We start from the raw sequence: 21,304 nt of genomic DNA on the forward strand, positions 1-21,304 counted from the left end.
AGGGGTTGAATACCTATTGACTCGACATGTCAAATAACAGAATTCCACATAATGGGGAATTGTGTAATGGCTCGTGACACAAAATCTCAATGTAATCCATTTTAATGAGATGTTAAATGTTGGACCAATAAGACCAAAAGATTTCATGGAAATTTAATGTAAAGGTTTTAATTACAGTGCAATTAAAAATCAAACTTAAATTCAGCCTCAATTGTTTCTTTGATTTAACACTCAACATAAACACTGACAGAATAACTTCTAAATAGATATAAACTGAAAATAGATCATATTATTATTCTGGTAACTGCACAAAATAATAAGAGAAACAGTGACTAGTAGATGTTAACACCATTCTGCCATCATGTAGACTTACTGCACCAACTTCCTGTCTTGTATCAGACCACTGTCTCTCCAACTAACTGTGTCTTCTCTCCTCAGTCATCATTGACTTTATATGGTCTTAATCTGCCTTCAGTGAGCTAGTTGAACTCAGCAGTTCCTCTATACTGGAACCCATTAAATAGATGCTCTGTGAACACTCAAAATAAATGGTCTAAAATAAAGAGTAGCCTGCATCATCATATCAACACTATAGTAACAGTTAAACACTTTTCATCCCAGAAAATTGCACAAATATACAGATAATCAAAGAGCACAAAATTATAAATTATAAATGTAACAAAAATATCCACAGAATAGTAATACACAATGACAATACTGTTCATAATAAGACTTAATACCCATTGGAAAAATACATAAAATGCACCTCTGATTGACCTGTGCTTAAAGACAGGTTGTTAAGTGGTGGTTAAGGTTGTTAAGTGGTGGTTACTAGGTTGTTAAGTGGTGGTTACTGGTTCCCTCTACTGACCGTGGCCTGGTTAGAGCACACTGTCCCAACCGGGGAGTTCTGTGGAGAGAACACAGAGAGAAGAACAGGTGTCAGGACCAATACATCAGAAGAATAATGACTTCATAGTTACAGTTGGTTACACAACACAGTATTCATTCAATTCTTCCTAAACACACATTCTAGATGTGTTTTAAAAGGTTATTCTACCATTCCCACCAGTCCCTGTGAACGGTCTGTCATGTCAAACCCACTGGGGAGTCTAGATGTTCTCCTCCTCCTGGAAGACAAGAATAAAGGTATATTGACATAATTTAGTTTTTCATATACAAAAGCACAATCAGCATGATAAATATGTTAAAATTGAGGCTGGGAATATCTTTTTACCATGCAGAGAATACGATCAGGCTGAAAAGGAAAATCAACCCCAAGGTTTTTCCTACAATCTTAAAAACCTTTGGGTTAACAGGCTCTTCATGCCCTGTAAATAAAACACACATTATAGCCATCTGTTCCAAAAAGAGGAAACATTTTGCACGTTGTCTAATATTACAAATTATACACATACTGTAGATGTACAGATGTAAGATCTTAATTTAGCCAGTATTGTTGCAGTGAAATAATCCTGCAGCAAAAGGATCTGAACATTTCCTCCGTAATGTTGTTCCATTGGTGGTGACTCTATTAGCTGGACAAAATAAGGCTACATGATAAGTGCAATACTATTAATATAACCATGTTTTAGTGCAGGATTTTGGTGAATATATGCAAATCACAAAGCTTATCTGTGTTTCCCACAATGCAATAAACTTCTAAGCAACAATATAGTGATCAAATTCAGATCCTAAAACCGTATTATACAGCAGGTGTCACGTTCTGACCATAGTTCTTATGTGTTTTCCTTGTTTTAGTGTTGGTGAGGACATGAGCTGGGTGGGCATTCTATGTTGTGTGTCTAGTTTGTCTATTTCTATGTTTGGCCTGATATGGTTCTCAATCAGAGGCAGGTGTTAGTCATTGTCTCTGATTGGGAACCATATGTAGGTAGCCTGTTTTGTGTAGGGATTTGTGGATGATTGTTTCCTGTCTCTGTGTTTGTTGTCACAAGATATTCTCAGTCACTTTGGTTTTTCTTTTTTTCCTTGTTTTGGAAGAGAAGAGAACGTGAGCCGTGTGCGTCATTCTCCTTGCGGAGATGGTGCTAAATCCATCAACACGGTCGGTCCCTGGGATTGGGCTGGCCAACACGATTCGGTTTGCTTGGAAGGAAAAGGAGTTGGAGCCTTTAGGACGGGAAACTTTTGGAAGGACTATATTGATGGGGATTCTAAAGCTGACGGTGAAGGACGTGTTTTGTTTCCAAGGCAACTCGTTGGAGGGAGCATACGACGTGGCACTACATACAGAGGAGAAACACGATGATATCCTGAGAAGGGCAAGAGCAGTGGGAGGTGAGAGGCCGATGAGCCACTATGAAATAACAAGCCTGGCGAGGAACAACTTTAGGGTTGTAACTGTCAACATTTACAACCCATACGTTAAGGACGAAGAGGTGAGGGCCTTTCTGGGGAGATACATGGATAACGTCTCCTCAGCAAGGCACCTCAAAGACTCCCTTGGGTTTTGGAATGGGGGGAGAGGCTTCCAGGCCCTCCTCAGGGAGGACCCAAAGGGACATGGTGGCTACCTCCATCCTCCTGCTATGTTCTCCCTGGGGGCTGACAGGGGGACGTTGTTTTATGCACGTCAGCCTCCCTTTTGCAGGCGCTGGATGGCCTATGGCCACATCTTCGCCTCGTGCAGCGCAAGAAAATGCAGATTTTGTGGATCTGGGGAGCACGAGGCGAAGGATTGTGACGAGCCTAAGGCGTGCCATGGGTGTGGCTCGTTAGCACACCTGTGCCGGGGGTGGCCGGCTCGTCAGAGGTCATACGCGTCTGTGGCTGGGGGGTAGCAGGAGCGGGGGATGGGGGAAGAAGAGGAGGGGAAGGAAGAATGCCTCATGACCAGAGTACAGGTCCAGAGGGGAGGGTCGCAAGGAAGGAGGAGGAGCAAGAAGCGGCGGATGGAAGAGAGAAGGAAACGGAAGGCACGGGAGTAGGAGAACCAGGAAAAGCGGCGGAAGAAGGCAAGCGAGTGGAGGAGCATGAGAGAGAAGAAAGCGAGGGAGGGGTGGTGGAGAAGGAGACGGTGGAAGAGCAAGTGGAGTGGGGGGAAAGTGCCCTGGTGGAAGAGATGAGGGGTATGGTGGAGGAGCTGGCGGGCGGGGGGGTGGTATCTCTCCACTGCCGCCATTACCAAAGAAGAGAATGAAGAGGAGGGTGCGATTGGCCGACAGTGAGAGGGAGGGGATGGTCAAGAGAGTGATGGGGGTGGGAGACACCTCTGGGTTGCTGCTGGTTTCCCCAGGCCCTCAACTTCTGTTGGGTGGGGTCACACCTAACAAGTCTCAGGACTGGGTACAGGATGAGGTGGGGAGTTTTTTGTTTGGGGACTCAGACTCCCCTATTTTTTTCCAAACCAGCTGCAGCACTGGGGAGGGGGAGGAGTGTGGGGGTAGACCCAGGGTGCAGGGCACCCCGGAGCCAAACACTATTCCTGCATCCTGGGTTGGTGAGATGGAGGAAGAGGGGGGGATGTCGGGAGTACGGATGGTGTTTTCACAGGTAGATATGGAGCAAGGGAGCATCGGGTGAGTCTCCTGTTTTTGTTTTTTTCTGTCTGGGTTTAGTATTTGAGTGTATTACATGTTTTTATTTTATTCTTTCATGGGGTCTAATTTTACTTTTGTTAGTTTAAATGTAAGGGGTTTAAGGGATTTTGTTAAGAGGAGGGCGGTTTTTAGTTATTTGGAGGGTGTGGGGTTTGATTTTTGTTTTTTACAGGAGGTTCACCTGAGGGATGGAGGGGATGTTAGTAGGTTTAAGAGGGAGTGGGACAAGGGGGAGTCGGTTTGGGGTATTGGGGGGGTAAACTCATCGGGGGTAGAGATTTTGTGTGGGCACAGGGAGGTAAAAGTGGAGGGTTCTTTTGTGGTGATGCAGGGGAGGGTTATAGGGGTGGATGTCATGATAAGGGATTGTACATTTAGATTAGTGGTGGTGTATGGGCCACAGGTGGTGGCAGACAGGAGGGAGATGGTGGACTGTCTGACGCCCCTGTGTGTCACAAATAGGAAATTAGTGATAGGGGGGGATTTTAATACAGATTTAGGAATAAGGGGGATTGCAGTGCAGGCGCCATCACCGGGCTAATGGCTTGCCATGGTCTGGTAGATGGTGGTCTGCACACTACTCCGAAAATGGACGGTCCTACATGGCGCAACTCCAGGGGGGTTGAGCGGAGGCTCGACTATATTTTTGTACCCAGGTCTTTGGGTAAGTTGTCTGGGCGGCTGTTGCCTGTTTTCTTTTCGGATCACGACGGGGTGCTCCTGCAGGTGGGGTCGCCAGTCTGCCTCTTTGGTAGGGGGTACTGGAAGTTAGATTGGGATGTGCTGGAGGAGCAGGCTTTTGTTGACAGGTTTTTTGGTTTCTTTTGGAGGCTTGAAGGCCTCCGGTCCATGTGCGAGGGGGTGTTAGAGTGGTGGGAATTAGTTAAGGTGAAGATTAGGGCTTTTATAATAGGGTATTGCAAGAGGAAAAAAAGGGAGAAGAGGAGGGAGGTGGATCGTATCCAAAGGTTAATTGAACTCGAGTACGAGGCAGGCAACCTCGGCGGGTCGTTTGACTGGGAGAGATCCGCAACCCTAAAGGCGCAGCTCAGGGAGTTGCAGGAGCGGAAGGCTCGAGCTTTCCTGGAGCGTGCGCATAGTGGCTTTATAGAACACAATGAGACTTGTTCTGCTATGTTCTTTAAGTCGGTTAGGGCCAGACAGAGTAGGAAGGTAATGCATGGTGTTAGGGAAGAAAATGGTAGTATAGTTAGAGAACCAGAGGATATGGTCAGGGTGACAACTGATAATTTCCAAGGTTTATTTAAGGAAAGGGAAATAGATGTAGAGCAGGGAAATTTAGAACACTTGTCCAGGCGGTTGCCGGAGGACATTAGAGAAGTGATGGAGGCCTAGATCTCACTAGAAGAGGTTGAGAGCGCTCTTAGGAGGATGGGAAAAGTGAAGGTGCCTGGGATGGATGGGCTGCCGGCTGAGTTTTATCTCAAGTTTTGGGGTATACTTGGACCAGTGGTCCTCGAAGGCCATCCTTGAGACGGGGGTCCCGGGGGATCAATGGCTGTTAGTGTGCTGTCACTTTTATATAAGAAGGGGGAAGTAACAGACCTTGGCAACTGGCGGCCATTGACCATGCTGTGTGTAGATTACAAGCTACTTGCCGAGTTAGTGTAAATAGTCACTTGGGTGACGTTTTTGACCTCTCGTCTGGGGTCAGGCAGGGGTGCCCACTCTCGGCTCTCCTCTTCGTTCTGTACATGGAGCCTCTGGGGGCTGCCATTAGGGCAGACACAGGGGTGGAAGGCTTGTTGATCCCTGGAAGTGGTGGGCTGCGTGTTAAGATGACGCAGTACGCCGACGACACTTCCTTGCTGCTGTGCAAGGACTCGTGCCTGACAAGGTCCCTTGCCATTTTTGGGGATTTCACCCGAGCGTCGGGAGCGGTTCTGAACCATGCAAAGTCTTCCGTCAAGTTTTTCGGAAGATGGCGCGGTAGAACGGATGTGCCCGGCGGGTTATCTCTCTGTGAGGGGGCCCTGTGGATTCTCGGGGTCCATTTTGAGACCTCCGGCTCAGCGACGCTAAACTGGAACATGCGTATCGCAGTGATACAGAGGAAGCTAGCAATGTGGAAGGCTAGGTATTTGTATTTTATGGGCAAAGTCCTGGTCCTAAAGGTGGATGTGTTGCCGTCTCTTTTGTATTTGGCGTACATCTACCCATTGCCGGCTTGTCTGAGGAGGCCTCTAGTGAGGCTTGTGTTTCAGTTCATGTGGAGTGGCAGGTGCGAGTGGGTCGCCAGGGCACGCATGCTCTGTCACATCGGGGAGGGAGGTACCACATTTCCCCCTCAAGCTGGATGCAATTTTTGTTTCTTTCTTGTTAACGGAGCTTGCTCATCCAGTGATACACCCGTCCGGTTACCTCCTGCGGGTGTTCTTCTCGTATCAGGCGAGAAGCGTAATGGTGTGGTCTAACACGAGTCCTCGGGCGGAACAGCTGCCGTGGCACTTTGGTCATGCGGCCAAGTGGCTGCGTAGGTTTAGATCACAGGCACCTGTACGAGGAGGTCAGAAAGGCAGGGAGTCCGGCGCCTGTAGTGGGCATCTCGGAAGTGGTCTGGGAGGGAGTGCAGGCGCGGGGTCTGGACAACAGGCTCAAGGACCTGAATTGGTTGAGCCTCCATAAGTGCTTGCCGGTACGTTCCATCATGTACCGGTATAGTTTGGTGCAATCCCCCACCTGTCCAAGATCCTCTTGTGGCAGGGAGGAGACTGTGCACCATGTCTTTTGGGACTGTGCCTTTGCCGGAGTAGTATGGGCTAGGGCACGGGTGTTGTTAGGTTTGGTAAGGGGGGATTTTGTATTGACGTGGGCCAGGTTAGAGAGAGGTGTGGGGAGAGCGAGAGGGACGGATAGGGACAGGTTTCTGCTCTAGCTTCTCATGAGTCTCTTTAAACGGGGGCTGTGGGAAGCCAGGCAGAACATGGTGAAGACAGGGAGAGATTGGGGGGTGGAAGGGATAGTGAGGAGTGTGGAAGGAGATTTGAGGGGGAGGATGAAGAGGGAGGAGAGGAAGTGGGGGCAGCATGCTGCTCGGGAGAGGTGGAAGGGGGGTTTGGGGCTGGGTGTCATTTAGATTTGTAATTAGGGACGGGGAGATAGGGAAAGGTAGTTTGTAGGGTGACGGGGAGGGAAGATGCTCCTCTGAGGTTTTGTTTGGGGTTTTTGTTTAGTTAAATTAAAATACCATTGTTGGAGTATGTATGAAAATTATGAGTTGTAAAGAATTAATGGTATTGAAGGTAATCAATTATTTTTTATTTAAAAAAAAATAGGACTGTTTTCAGGTTGTGCCATGCTTATTGTTTTGTAGTGCGTTCATGTTGAGTTTCTGTCATTAAATAACCATGGACACTAATCACACTGCACTTTGGTCCTCTCCTTTCCAGGAAGAAAGACGTTACAGCAGGTGTGTAGAAGTACCTCTTCTACATCCACGCATTTGAAGGGGTGTCCACATACTTTTGAATATATATTGTATATCTAACCTACGATTGTGCCCTACGTGCCCATTTTACCTTTTATAGCCAGCTGCACTTCATTCGACTTCCCACAGCCGTGACTATTTCTTCCTTCACAGAAGTACAGTCCTCCATCACCAGTCACATTGAGGGTGTAACTCTGTCCAGATGCAACCTGAGTTGTTTTACCCTCACTGATCTGGAACCAGGTGAAGTTTGTCACAGGAGGGTTGGCTGTACTGCTGCAGGTCAGATTAACATAGCTGCCCACTAATACTGGATCATATGGACTGATGGAGGCTGAGGTGTCCTTAGGAGAGACTGAGGGAGAGGGGTTCATTTACAATGTATCTGGATATGGTATATTGAATAGTCTCATCAAAACCACTCTATTACAATCATCAGTGAAACATGATAGAATGATCTATTCTACAGGAACCGGTGACAAAATCTTACATGAAACGTTAAGCATCATGTTATGTTCAGCTGTCTTGTTGCTTGTCCCTACTGGGTAGACTGCAGTACAAGTGATGTTCTTCTCATGATGAAGATATGATGGAGTGAAGGTCACCGTGGAGAGAACTGATATGGTTTGGTCTGGATTCTCCTGCAGTTGGTTCTCAGTTGTGAACTGTGTTGGGAGAGTCCATGTCAGCTCAGGGGGGTGTTCGGGACAGGGAGCGACAGCAGAGCAGTTCAAGCTGACAGGGGTCCCTTCCTTCACCTCACCTGAGACCGTAATGATGGGACTGGAAGGAAAATCTGTAATACATTGTGGATAAATATATTTTACTCTAATAGTTAAACTGTCCACGTGTTCTACTCTTATCTTTGATGCAAGGAATCTAAACTGTGAAAAATAGTTTAAACAGTTAAATTGTCTCTTACCACTGACAACTATATTAACAGACTTATCAGGATCTGTTCCACGGAATGGTTGACCGTCAATCCTGAAGTAGTATTTATCAGAGTAACTGGTTGTTACATTGAAGAAGACTGTGGTGCAGTTCTTCTGGGACATGTTTCCAGTTATCTTCCCTTGATATCTGTTGACTTTCCCATTACTGTGAAAAATCACGTTTCCAGGATACTGATGAACATCTGGATGTGTTTTTATCCACACTCCAAAGGTTGGTATTGTGGCTTTAAATGTATTCTTATGTTGTTCAGGAACATCAAATGAACATGGGATTTGCACACAGGAGCCAGTCAGTCCATCCAGTCTATCTGGCATTGTGGTGATCAAATCTCGTCGACCAAAACAGGTCAAAACACCTGCAACATAAAGTACAACATCAGGGAGGTTCTGATGTATTATCAGTTCAGTCCAATGATATGTATTAACCCTAGATGACTGACAGGGGCCTCTGTTTGGAAGCCACTGCACAGCCATCTTGTTACTCCTCCTCCAGTGTAAAACAGATGTTGGAAGATATAGAAATGCATTTATTAATGTCTACATTTGTTTTAGACAAGTATATTCTATTACAGACACCTTAATGCAAACTTTTAAATTATGTTTTGTGAACTGCAACACTTCCTTCAGCAGAGAGATCCTACCCTTGTTCCAGCTAATGATTGCATCTTGTATCTCACTGAACTGGTATTATCCAATAACTAATTCATCTTTGAGTCAGACTTTATCATTTAAATTCGGGGTGTAGCCATGGGCTCCCCGTTTTCCCCGAACTATGTGAACCTGTATGTGGTACAATTTGAGGAAGCACTCATTTATAAAACATAGAGACACCCCCTACTTTCTAAAATCCTCCTATGGAAGAGATACATGGATGATGTCTTTGTGCTCTGGGAAGGAAGTCAACAGGAACTAAATTAATTCCAAACTCTGCTAAACGAGAACTCTGAATATCTCAAATTCACCATGCAGGGTTAAACAAATCTGTGGCCAATAGTCAGACTTTGACTGCAATGAAAATGGTTGCAATATGGGGGACAGTTTAGTGAGATCTGACCTGCCCCCTGAGCCCACTCAGACACTCTTGACACCCATTCCAAAGGGGTTCTACAAATGTGACTCACGCTCACAGTGCAATAGCACTACAAAAACATCCTTCTTCAGACACCCACATACAGGTGGAAAAATCCCTGTTAGGGGTATCATCTCTTGCAAGACAAATTTAGAAATCTATCTCATCACATGTTCATGTGGAAGCCAACTCATTACAAACAAAAAAACATTTAAAACAATGAAGAACACTGATTATCTAGTAGCAGCTCACTTTGTTGAAGCTAACCATCCCATCTCCTCCCTCAAATACACAGGTATTGAGCATGTTGCTCTACCAAGGAGAGGAGGTAACATGGAGATCCTACTGCTGCAGAGGGAGGCCTACTGGATTTCCTATTTAAAACATTGACCCCTAGTGGTCAGAATATTGACTTTGATCTCAGGCCCTTCTTATGAACAATTATTTTTATGAACAAGTCTTATAAATGGATCTATTCTTTCTACATCTTATCAGCGTACAACCAATATGTTCCCCCTGTTGATGATGCTTATTATGCATTATGGATGAACCAAAAGATTACAATTTTATAACATGTAATGAAATTGGAAACAATGAAATATATGTGAAATTAAATGAAAGAATAATGTATGTTGATGCTAATCTGGTTTTAGCCCGGTATGGTGACAGGGACAGTGGTGGAAGCTATTCTGTTAGCCGCATACTGACCTCGGTTTCACATGAACATACAGTGAAACTAAACAGAATTTACCCCCTTTCTGGTTCTCTATTTTTGCTCTTTTTTTAACACTGAATGTTATCAGATCTTCAACCAAAAACCTAATATTAGATAAAGGGAACTTGAGTTACCAAATAACACATTTTGTTATAGTTATTAATGTATTTCATTAACAAAATTATGCATCACCCAATTCCTCTGTGTGAAAAAGTAATTTCAATGACTGGTTGTGCCACCATTTCAAAACACACAATCAAGTATACATGAGATACACAGCAGTTTAAATCCAGACTATTAAAATAAACTAATCAGGCATTAACTGTAGAATTTTCTACACAATTAAAAAGCTGGAATATAGCACATCCCATGAAATATAATGACTTGTGGTTATTCCTTTATGTCTGATTCATAACTAGTTGTTGTTGTGTGGAAGACTCACCTGACATAAAGAGGCCAATGAGAAAAAACATGTTCTCAGAACAAGCCATGTGAGAACTCACACACCACTGATCACCTGAAACAGTACAAACATACACTTACTGGTGGAGTAACTTAACTCACACAACACATTAAACCATCCCCATATCAAATACACGATGTCCTTCAGTTGTAAAGCTAATACTTGAACAAACAGCAGTACATTAGAACATATTGAATCTCATTACTCGTAATTAATCTCCTTTCATTTATTTTGAACATTAAAATCAACAGAAAATATAGTGAAGAAGTTGATACTTGCCTTAGACGGTAACGTAAACTGTCTACAGCAGAAACTGTCACACACATAGTGAGGTCTGACTAACTAAAGTGATGAAATTCATGTGGCATATCTCACATCTCAACTGTGACGTACTTCCTAATAGATGTGAAATTATTTTCAAACAATTCTTCAGTATTTATTGTCCCTTTCTCGGGGTAGGACAGGTCAGCAGTATTTTGAAACTGGCCCCCAAATCACTATGTCCACCCCCGACACATTGTTAAACAGAACAAATTAAACTTTAGGCATTATAACCATCTCCTCTCCTCTATCTCCCAGGCCTGAATGGGAATGTGTGTGGGATTTAAACATATAGTTAAATCATGAACCAAAATCCACTGTTCATTTATTCAAGAGTTAAATTTGTTAAATTCGAGTTTGATACAAAACATATGGTTGTCACATTATGTTTCAACATGAAAAACAGACTTGGTATGAAACAGAGTAACTGTAATTGTATCTGAGTGATTCTCACACACCTCTCAACTTCTCCTACACCAACCTCCTCTTTGAAGTCTATTTGCAAAGAGAAGACTGGTGGGCTGGATGCCACAGAGACACTCTTTTCACTCCACTTTGATACGGATTTGACTTTTTCATAGCATGTTTATGAGATCTCATGTAGCAGATTAGGAGAATTATCTTAGCATGTTAAGAGCCTGAGGTTACGGTCAGGTTAAATAGTCAGGTTTAGGGAAAATGCTCTCCTAACCAGGGTTGGATGAGGGCATTTGGGACCCTGAGCTTATTTCCTTCATTTCAACACGTTCTGCCATGGTGCAGAGAAAAGTATTATTTATATTGTTGCTGTTTTATAGCACCTCATGCTTGTGTTCACATTTTTCCATGACGCCGATATAAAGGGTTGCAATTTTAACGCTACAATCAGTTCTACACATTTTGCTATCATATGCTATCTGGGGCCGTTCAGTAATCCCTGCTGCTGACCTGCTTCCAAAGTCGCTTCTTATTGAAGTGCTGTGAAAATAATGTTGCGGGAGACACAGGAGGGAGCCAGCCACCAGCAGGTCCTGGACAGCAAGGAGGACATGGGTGCCCTCTTCGGTGGTCAAGTCTAGATGGGATTAAGCATTTGTCAAAATGATTTGAAAAGTATAATTATTACAGCATTTTAGCTAATCCTAACCCTTTTTCGTACTTTAATTTAATTTTCATAACCTGCTATGTTAATTCTCCTAACTTGCTTCAAAAATTCTCCCAAACTTACTAGAAAACTCAATTTTGACAAAAGCTGTATCCCTTCTAAACCAAACCCTCAACCTTCCCGAAGGCCTTCTGGAAGAAGGAGACCCAGGACTGAGGGCGTACTTTACCCAGCAGGTGGGAGCCGACCTCCCCCAACAGGTGGTCTCCCAGGCTTCAATGGGAACGTGTGTGTGATGTTTTTTTAAACAAGTTAAATCATAATCGTTGAATAGAACAAGTGTAGACCTTACCGTGAAATGATTACTTACAAGCCCTTAACCAACAGTGCAACTCAAGAAAGAGTTAAGAAAATGTTTACTAAATGAACTAAGGTAAAATATTATTAAAAGAAACTAAAAAAATGTGCATTAACGCGGCTATATTCATGGAGTACCGGTACAGAGTCAATGTGGGAGTACCGGTACAGAGTCAATGTGGGGGTACAGGTTAGTAGAGGTAATTTGTACATGGAGGTAGGGGTGAAGTGACCGTGCATAGATAATAAACAGCGAGAAGCAGCAGTGTACAAAACAAATGAAGGTGGGGGGTTAAATGTAAATAGTCCGTTGGCCATTTGATTCATTGTTCAGCAGTCTTATGGCTTGGGGGTAGAAGCTGTTAACGAGCATTTTGGTCCGATACTTGGCGCTGCGGTACTGCTTGCTGTGCGGAAGCAGAGAGAACAGTCTATGACTTGGGTGACTGGAGTCTCTGACACTTTTTTGGGCTTTCCTCTGACACCGCCTAGTATATAGGTCCTGGATTGCAGGAAGCTTGGCCCCAGTGATGTACTGGGCCGTACGTACTACCCTCTGTAGCGCCTTACAGTCAGATGCCGAGCAGTGACCATAGCAGTCGGTGATGCAACCGGTCAAGATGCCCTCGATGGTGCAGCTGGGTTGAAATGCTCTCGATGGTGCGGAGAGCATTTCAACCCATTTTGCCATGGTGGGGAGAGCATTTCAACCCATTTTGCAATTGTGTGGAGATCATTTCAACCCATTTTGCCATGGTGCGGAGGGAATTTCAACCCATTTTGCCATGGTGGTGCGGAAAAACATATTTACAGTTTTATAATGCTATTCGACATGTTGTCATGAAGCTGACAGAAAATGTAGTTGATTTCAAGCTAATTTTCCTGCTATTCAACATATTTTGCTATCATATGCTATCAGGGGCCGTTTTGTAGTCCAGCCCTGCTCCTAACCTGCTACCAAAATTACTTCTTATTGCAGTGGCGTGAAAAGAATGTCCCGAGTGCCACAGGAGGGAGACCGCGATCTACAGGTACTGGGAGGCAAGTTGGACATTGGCTTCCTGTCACGACTTCTTCCGAAGTCGGTTCCTCTCCTTGTTCGGGCGGTGTTCGGCGATCGACGTCACCGGTCTTCTAGGCATTGCCGATCCGTTATTCATTTTCCATTTGTTTTGTCCTGTTTTCTGTATTTAACCCTCTGTTCCCCCTATGTCTTTGTGTGCTATTGTTTGTTGTAAGTGCTTGTGCACATGTTGCCTGGTGCGTGTCGGGTTTTGTACCCATGTTGATTATTTCTTGATGCCGTTGGTTTTGGAGTTAAACAGCTCCGGCTGTTACCTAGTTCTGCTCTCCTGCGTCTGACTTCCCTGCCACCAGTTACACACCCCTTACACACCCTCTATGACGGTCAAGTCTAGATGGGATAAAGCTTTGTCAAATTGACGTCAAATTCTTTTAGCATTTGAGCTAATCCTAACACTTTTCCGTTACGTTACATAACCTGCTACGTTAATTCTCCTAACCTGCAGCCTAATTCTCCTAAACTTGCGAAAAAACTAAATTTGGACAAATCACTCTTCGACCTTCCCAAGGTCTTCTGGGAGAAGGATACCCAGGAGCTGAGGGTGTACTTTACCCAGCAGGTGGGAGCCGACCTCCCCCAACAGGTGGAGGGAGAGCTGAAAGCTCTGGAGGACAAGGTCAGGAATTGAGAGGTGAAGGGACCAGATGGTTCAGAGAGAGAAGAGAGAAAGTATTGACTATTGGACATTATACTACGCTGATGCTGCTATATGGTGGGAATGGGGATATGGGGGGACTGACAAAAAAGGGACGAACAAGCTCTTTTCAGTTATGTGGAAACTGCTTTGCCTATATGTGGATAATATGTATGAAAATACAATGAAACAATGTGCCTGCAAGCAGATCAGACTACCACTCACTATCAATGGATATATGAGTAGGTATTAGGTGATAAAACAGAACCAATCTTACTGCTTTTTCCATGACATAGACTGACCAGGTGAATGCAGGTGTATTCTATGATCCCTTATTGTTGTCACTTGTTAAATCCACTTCAATCATTGTAGATGAAGGGGGGGAGACAGTTTAAAGAAGGATTTTTAAGCCTCGAAACAATTGAGACATGGATTGTGTATGTGTGCCATTTAGAGGGTGTTTGGGCAAGACAAAAATGTATGTGCCTTTGAACGAGGTGTGGTAGTAGGTGGCAGACACACTGGTTTCAAGAACTGCAACACTGCTGTTTTTTTTCACTCTAAACAGTTTCCGGTGTGTATCAAGAATGGTCCACCGCCCAAAGGAAATCCATCCAACTTGACATAACTGTAGGAAGCATTGGAGTCAACATGGGCCAGCATCCCTGTGGAACGCTTCGACACCTTGTAGAGTCCATGCCCCGATGAACTGAGGCTGTTCTGAAGCCAAAAGCGGTTTCAACTCAAAATTAGGAAGGTGTTCCTAATGTTTGGTATACTCCGTGTCTTCAGAAAGTACCCCTTGACTTATTCCACATTCTGTTGTTGTACAGCTTGAATTAAAAATTTATTAAATATTAAAAATGTAAGTTAGGAAGGTGTTCCTAATGTTTGGTATCCTCAGTGTCTTCAGAAAGGACCCCTTGACTTATTCCACAATGTTGCTGATCCATCCTCAGTTTTCTCCAATCACACCCGTTAAACTATGTAACTGTTTTAAAGTCACCATTGACCTTATGGTGAAATCAGTGGAGGCTGCTGAGAGGAAGACAACTCATAATAATGTCTGGAAAGGCGCAAATGGAATGGAATCAAACACATGGAAAACTTGTTGGATGTATTTGGTACCATTCCACCTGTTCTGCTCCAGCCATTACCACGAGTACGTTCTCCCCAATTAAGGTGCCACCAACCTCTTGTGGGTGAAATCCCTGAGTGGGTTTGTAGTGACTGGGTGTATTGATAAACCATCCAAACGGATGGAGGCTGAGGTGTCCTTAGGAGAGACTGAGGGAGAGGGGTTCATTTAGAATGTATCTGGATATGGTATATTGAATAGTCTCATCAAAACCACTCTATTACAAGTATTATCAGTGAAAACATGATAGAATCATCTATTCTTCAGGAACCGGTTACTAAATCTTACATGAATCGTTAAGCATCATGTTTTGTTAGGTTTTCTTGTTGCTTGTCCCTACTGGGTAGACTGCAGTAGAAGTGATGTTCTTCTCATGACGAAGGTATGATGGAGCGAAGGTCATCATAGATAGAACTGATTTGGTCTGGTCTGGATTCTCCTGCATTTGGTTCTCAGGTGTGAAATGTGTTGGGAGAGTCCATGTCAGCTCAGGGGGGTGTTCAGGACAGGGAGTGAAAGCAGAGCAGTTCAAGCTGACAGGGGTCCTGTCCTTCCTTCACCTCACCTGAGACAGTAATGATCGGACTGCAGATAAATATATTTTACACTGACAGGCACCTACTTGGTCTTATTCTATTCACATAATTTTAGAAAAATGTATACAAGTTAAATAGTCTGTCTCTTCTTACCATTGACAACTACAGTAAATAAACAGACTTGTTGAGGGTCTGTTGCTTTGAATGATTGACTCTCAATTCTGAAGGGCGATTTATCAGAGTAACTGGTGGTTACAGTGAAGAAGACTGTGGTGCAGTTCTTCTGGGACATGTTTCCAGTTATCTACCCTTGATATCTGTTGACCTTCTTACTGCTGTTAAATATCACATTGTCCGGACGCCCACCAAAGACTGGTAATTCTTTAATCCACACTCCAGAGGTAAGTATTGTGCTGTTCAATTTATAGTAAGGACTATCAAATGAACATGGGATTTGCATACAGGAGCTAGTCAGTACATCCAGTCTATCTGCCATTGTGGCAATCAAATCTCGTTGGCCAAACAGGCCAAAACACTTGGAACATGAAGGACAACATCAGGGAGGTAATATGATCTTTTCAGTACAGTCTATCTCTCCTTCTGCAGCAAAATATATGAACTAATTTCAATATACAAATCAAATCAAATCAAATGTATTTGTCACATACACATGGTTAGCAGGTTTTAATGTGAGTGTAGCGAAATGCTTGTGCTTCTAGTTCCGATAATGCAGTAATAACCAACGAGTAATCTAACCTAACAATTCTACAACTACTACCTTATACACACAAGTGTAAAGGGATAAAGAACATGTACATAAAGATATATGAATGAGTGATGGTACAGAACGGCATAGGCAAGATGCAGTAGATGGTATTGAGTACAGTACATACATATGAGATGAGTAATGTAGGGTATGTAAACAAAGTGGCATAGTTTAAAGTGGCTAGTGATACACGTATTATATAAAGATGCAGTAGATGATATAGAGTACAGTATATACATATACATATGAGATGAGTAATGTAGGGTATGTAAACATTATATTAAGTAGCATTGTTTAAAGTAGCTAGTGATATATTTTTACATCAATTTCCATTATTAAAGTGGCTGGAGTTGAATCAGTGTGTTGGCAGCAGCCACTCAATGTTAGTGGTGGCTGTTTAACAGTCTAATGGCCTTGAGATAGAAGCTGTTTTTCAGTCTCTCAGTCCCTGCTTTGATGCACCTGTACTGACCTCGCCTTCTGGATGATAGCGGGGTGAACAGCCAGTGGCTCGGGTGGTTGTTGTCCTTGATGATCTTTATGGCCTTCCTGTGACATCGGGTGGTGTAGGTGTCCTGGAGGGCAGGTAGTTTGCCCCCAGTGATGCGTTGTGCAGACCTCACTACCCTCTGGAGAGCCTTATGGTTGCCATACCAGGCGGTGATACAGCCCGACAGGATGCTCTCGATTGTGTATCTGTAGAAGTTTGTGAGTGCTTTTGGTGACAAGCCAAATTTCTTCAGCCTCCTGAGTTTGTAGAGGCGCTGCTGCGCCTTCTTCACGACGCTGACTGTGTGGGTGGACCAACTCCCTTTGTCCGTGATGTGTACGCCGAGGAACTTAAAACTTACAACCCTCTCCACTACTGTCCCGTCGATGTGGATAGGGGGGTGCTCCCTCTGCTGTTTCCTGAAGTCCACAATCATCTCCTTTGTTTTTTTAACGTTGAGTGTGAGGTTATTTTCCTGACACCACACTCGGAGGGCCCTCACCTCCTCCATGTAAGCCGTCTCGTCGTTGTTGGTAATCAAGCCTACCACTGTAGTGTCGTCCGCAAACTTGATGATTGTGTTGGAGGCGTGCATGGCCACGCAGTCGTGGGTGAACAGGGAGTACAGGAGAGGGCTCAGAACGCACCCTTGTGGGGCCCCAGTGTTGAGGATCAGCGGGGTGGAGATGTTGTTACCTACCCTCGCCACCTGGGGGGCGGCCCATCAGGAAGTCCAGTACCCAGTTGCACAGGGCGGGGTCGAGACCCAGGGTCTCGAGCTTGATGATGAGTTTGGAGGGTACTATGGTGTTAAATGCTGAGCTGTAGTCGATGAACAGCATTCTCACATAGGTATTCCTCTTGTCCAGATGGGTTAGGGCAGTGTGCATTGTGGTTGCGATTGCGATTGCGTCGTCTATGGACCTATTTGGGCGGTAAGCAAGTTGGAGTGGGTCTAGGGTGTCAGGTAGGGTGGAGGTGAAATGGTCCTTGACAAGTCTCTCAAAGCACTTCATGATGACGGAAGTGAGTGCTACGGGGCGGTAGTCGTTTAGCTCAGTTACCTTAGCTTTCTTGGGAACAGGGACAATGGTGGCGCTCTTGAAGCATGTGGGAACAGCAGACTGGGATAAGGATTGATTGAATATGTCCGTAAACACACCAGCCAGCTGGTCTGCGCATGCTCTGAGGACGCGGCTGGGGATGTCATCTGGGCCTGCAGCCTTGCAAGGGTTAACACGTTTAAATGTTTTACTCACATCGGCTGCAGTGAATGAGAGCCTGCAGATTTTGGTTGCGGGCAGTGTCAGTGGCACTGTATTGTCCTCAAAGCGGACAAAAAAGTTATTTATTCTGTCTGGGAGCAAGACATCCTGGTCCGCGACGGGGCTGGTTTTCTTTTTGTAATCCGTGATTGACTGTAGACCCTGCCACATACCTCTTGTGTCTGAGCCGTTGAATTGCGACTCTACTTTGTCTCTATACTGAAGCTTAGCTTGTTTGATTGCTTTGAGGAGGGAATAGCTACAGTGTTTGTATTTGGTCATGTTTCCGGTCACTTTGCCCTGGTTAAAAGCAGTGGTTCGCGCTTTCAGTTTCACGCGAATGCTGTCATCAATCCACGGTTTCTGGTTTGGGAATGTTTTAATCGTTGCTATGGGTACGACATCATCAATGCACTTTCTAATGAACTAGCTCACCGAATCAGCGTATTCGTCAATGTTGTTGTTGGACTTAATGCGGAACATATCCCAAGCCACATGATCGAAGCAGTCTTGAAGCGTGGAATCAGATTGGTCGGACCAGCGTTGAACAGGCCTGAGCTTTTTGTTTTAGTTTCTGTCTGTAGGCTGGGAGCAACAAAATGGAGTAGTGGTCAGCTTTTCCGAAAGGAGGGCGGGGGAGGGCCTTATAGGCGTCGCGGAAGTTAGAATAACAATGATCCAGTGTTTTACCAGCCCTGGTTGCGCAATCGATATGCTGATACAATTTAAGGAGTCTTGTTTTCAGATTAGCCTTGTTAAAATCCACAGCTACAATGAATGCAGCCTCAGGATATGTGGTTTCCAGTTTGCAAAGAGTCAAATAAAGTTTGTTCAGGGCCATCGACGTGTCTGCTTGGAGGGGAATATATACGGCTGTGATTATAATCTAAAAGAATTCCCTTGGTAGATAATGCGATCGACATTTGATTGTGAGGAATTCTAAGTCAGGTGAACAGAAGGACTTGAGTTCCTGTATGTTGTTATGATCACACCACGTCTCGTTAATTATAAGGCATACACCCCCGCCCTTCTTCTTACCAGAAAGATGCTTGTTTCTGTCGGCGCGATGCGTGAAGAAACCAGCTGGCTGCACCGACTCTGATAGCGTCTCTCGATTGGAAAAGTAAAGAACATTACAGTCTCTGATGTCTCTCTGGAATGCTATCCTTGCTACCCTTGCTTGGATTTCATCAACCTTGTTGTCAAGAGACTGGGAGTATGCTAGGGAGAGGTGCGCGATGTGCCCGTCTCCGGAGCCTGACCAGAAGACCGCTTTGTTTGCCTCTTTTACGACTTCGTTGTTTTGGGTCGCCAGCTGGGATCCGATCCATTGTCCTGGGTGGAAGGCAGAACACAGGATCCGCTTCGGGAAAGTCATATTCCTGGTCGTAATGATGGTGAGTTGACATTACTCTTATATTCAGTAGTTCCTCCCGACTGTATGTAATAAATAACATGTAAAAAAATTAAAATACTGCATAGTTTCCTAGGAACGCGAAGCGAGGCGGCCATCTCTGTCGGCGCCGGAAGGTGGAGTCCTGATGTCACCACTACATGCCCTAAACTGGATCATGCACATATCTGGAGCACAATGTTTGAATCCAGACTATTAAACTCAATTTATCAGGAGTTATCTGTACACTTTTCTATACATTGAGACAGACGGGAATATAGCTCACACCATGAAATATCATCACTTGTGCTTATTCCTCTTTCTGATTTATAACTAGTTGTTGCTGTTGCTGTGTGGAAGACTCACCTGACATAAAGAGGCCCATGAGAAAAAACATGTTCTCAGAACAAGCCATGTGAGAACTCACACACTACTGATTACTTGAAACAGTACAAACATACACTTACTGGTAGAGTAGCTGAACTCACACAACACATTGCATTGAACCATCCCCACATCAAATACACTATGTCTTTCAGTTGTGAAGCTAATACATGAACAAACAGCAGTACATTAGAACATATTGAATCTCATTACTCATAATTAATTTTCTTTAATTTATTTTGAATGTTCAAAATAACAGAAGATACTGTGAAGACGTCGATTCTTGACAGGCTTGAATAGGAATGTGTGTGGGACTTAAAAATACAGTTCAATCATGAACCAAACTCCACTATTCATTTGACTCAAGACAAAAAAGGAAAAGTTACATTTGAGTTCGATGCAAAACATATGGTTGTCACATTATGTTTCAACTTGAAAAACAGACTTGGTATGAAACAGAGTAACTGTAATTGTATCTGAGTGATTCTCACACACCACTCAACTTCTCCTACACCAACTTCCTCTTTGAAGTCTATTTGCAAAGAGGAGCCTGGTGAGCTGGATGCCACAGAGACACTATTTTCACTCCACTTTGATTATATAAAGGTTAAAAAATAAATAAAAATAGGTTTGGTAAAAGGGATATGGTTAAGAAAATGCTCTCCTATCTAGGGTTGGAAGACAGCGTTTGGTACCCTGAGTTTACAGTGGCAATAAAAGGTATGTGAACCCTTTGGAATTACCTGCTTAAATTGGTCATACAATTTAATCTGATCTTCATCTAAGCCACAACAATAGACAAACACAGTCTGCTTAAACTAACAACACACAAACAATTATACGTTTTCACGTCTTTATTGAACACACAAGTAAATATTCACAGTGCAGGGTGGGAAAAGTTAGTGAACCTTTGGATTTTATAACTGGTTTACCCTCCTTTGGAAGCAATAACCTCAACCAAACGTTTTCTGTAATACTGAACTGTTTCAGTTCAGCAATATTATTGTGATGTCTGGTGTGAACTGCTCTCTTGAGGTCATGCCACTGCATCGCAATCGGGTTGAGGTCAGGACTCTGACTGGGCCACTCCAGAAGGTATATTTTCTTCTGTTGAAGCCATTCTTATGTTGATTTACTTCTGTGTTTTGGGTTGTTGTCCTGTTGCATCACCCAACTTCTGTTGACCTTCAATTGGCAGACAGATAGCCTTACATTCTGCTGCATTATGTATTGATAAACTTGGGAATTTATTTTTCCGTCAATGATAGCAAGCTGTCCAGTCCCTGTGGAAGCAAAGCAGACTCAAACCATGATGCTCCCTCCACCATACTTTACAGTTGGGATGAGGTTTTGATGTTGGTGTGCTGTGCCTTTATTTCTCCACACAGTATTGTGTGTTCCGTCCAAACAACTCAACTTTATTTTAATCCGTCCACAAAATATTTTGCCAGTAGCGCTGTGAAACATCCAGGTGCTCTTTTGTGAACTGAAGACGTGCAGCAATGGGGGTTTTTGGACAGCAGTGACTTCTTCTGTGGTGTCCTCCCATGAACACCATTTTTGTTCAGTGTTTTAAGTATCGTAGACTCGTCAACAGAGATGTTAGCATGTTCCAGAGATTGCTGTAAGTCTTTGGCATAC

At 44.0% G+C, this 21,304-nt stretch overlaps 1 protein-coding gene and 1 long non-coding RNA gene across 2 annotated transcripts; both read right to left on the minus strand.

Moving 5' to 3' along the window:
* Positions 1-812: 812 nt before the first annotated feature.
* On the minus strand, positions 813-1,298 carry LOC118937308. The gene is made up of 3 exons (XR_005034549.1): positions 1,238-1,298; positions 1,061-1,130; positions 813-910 (listed from the first exon to the last, which is right to left on the minus strand). It is a non-coding gene; the product is annotated as an uncharacterized LOC118937308 (long non-coding RNA).
* Positions 1,299-6,899: 5,601 nt separating this feature from the next.
* LOC110536546 (myelin-associated glycoprotein-like) lies at positions 6,900-10,261 on the minus strand. Its single transcript, XM_036934789.1, has 4 exons — positions 10,191-10,261; positions 7,934-8,320; positions 7,502-7,807; positions 6,900-7,366 (listed from the first exon to the last, which is right to left on the minus strand). The coding sequence occupies exons 1-4, from the start codon at positions 10,237-10,239 to the stop codon at positions 7,086-7,088; spliced, it is 1,023 nt and encodes a 340-aa protein (XP_036790684.1). The 5' UTR covers positions 10,240-10,261; the 3' UTR covers positions 6,900-7,085.
* Positions 10,262-21,304: the final 11,043 nt, after the last annotated feature.

The sequence above is a fragment of the Oncorhynchus mykiss genome, chromosome 11 (assembly GCF_013265735.2).
Source record: "Oncorhynchus mykiss isolate Arlee chromosome 11, USDA_OmykA_1.1, whole genome shotgun sequence".
Taxonomy (NCBI): domain Eukaryota; kingdom Metazoa; phylum Chordata; class Actinopteri; order Salmoniformes; family Salmonidae; genus Oncorhynchus; species Oncorhynchus mykiss.

What these genes read in the sequence shown, in the direction of transcription:
- LOC110536546 (XM_036934789.1), bottom strand. Translation starts at nt 10,239, where the DNA reads ATGGCTTGTTCTGAGAACATGTTTTTTCTCATTGGCCTCTTTATGTCA. An exon ending in CATTGGCCTCTTTATGTCAG is followed by an intron (nt 8,321 to 10,190) that starts GTGAGTCTTCCA and finishes TTTATGTTGCAG; the next exon opens with GTGTTTTGACCTGTTTTGGT. An exon ending in TGTTAATATAGTTGTCAGTG is followed by an intron (nt 7,808 to 7,933) that starts GTAAGAGACAAT and finishes AATGTATTACAG; the next exon opens with ATTTTCCTTCCAGTCCCATC.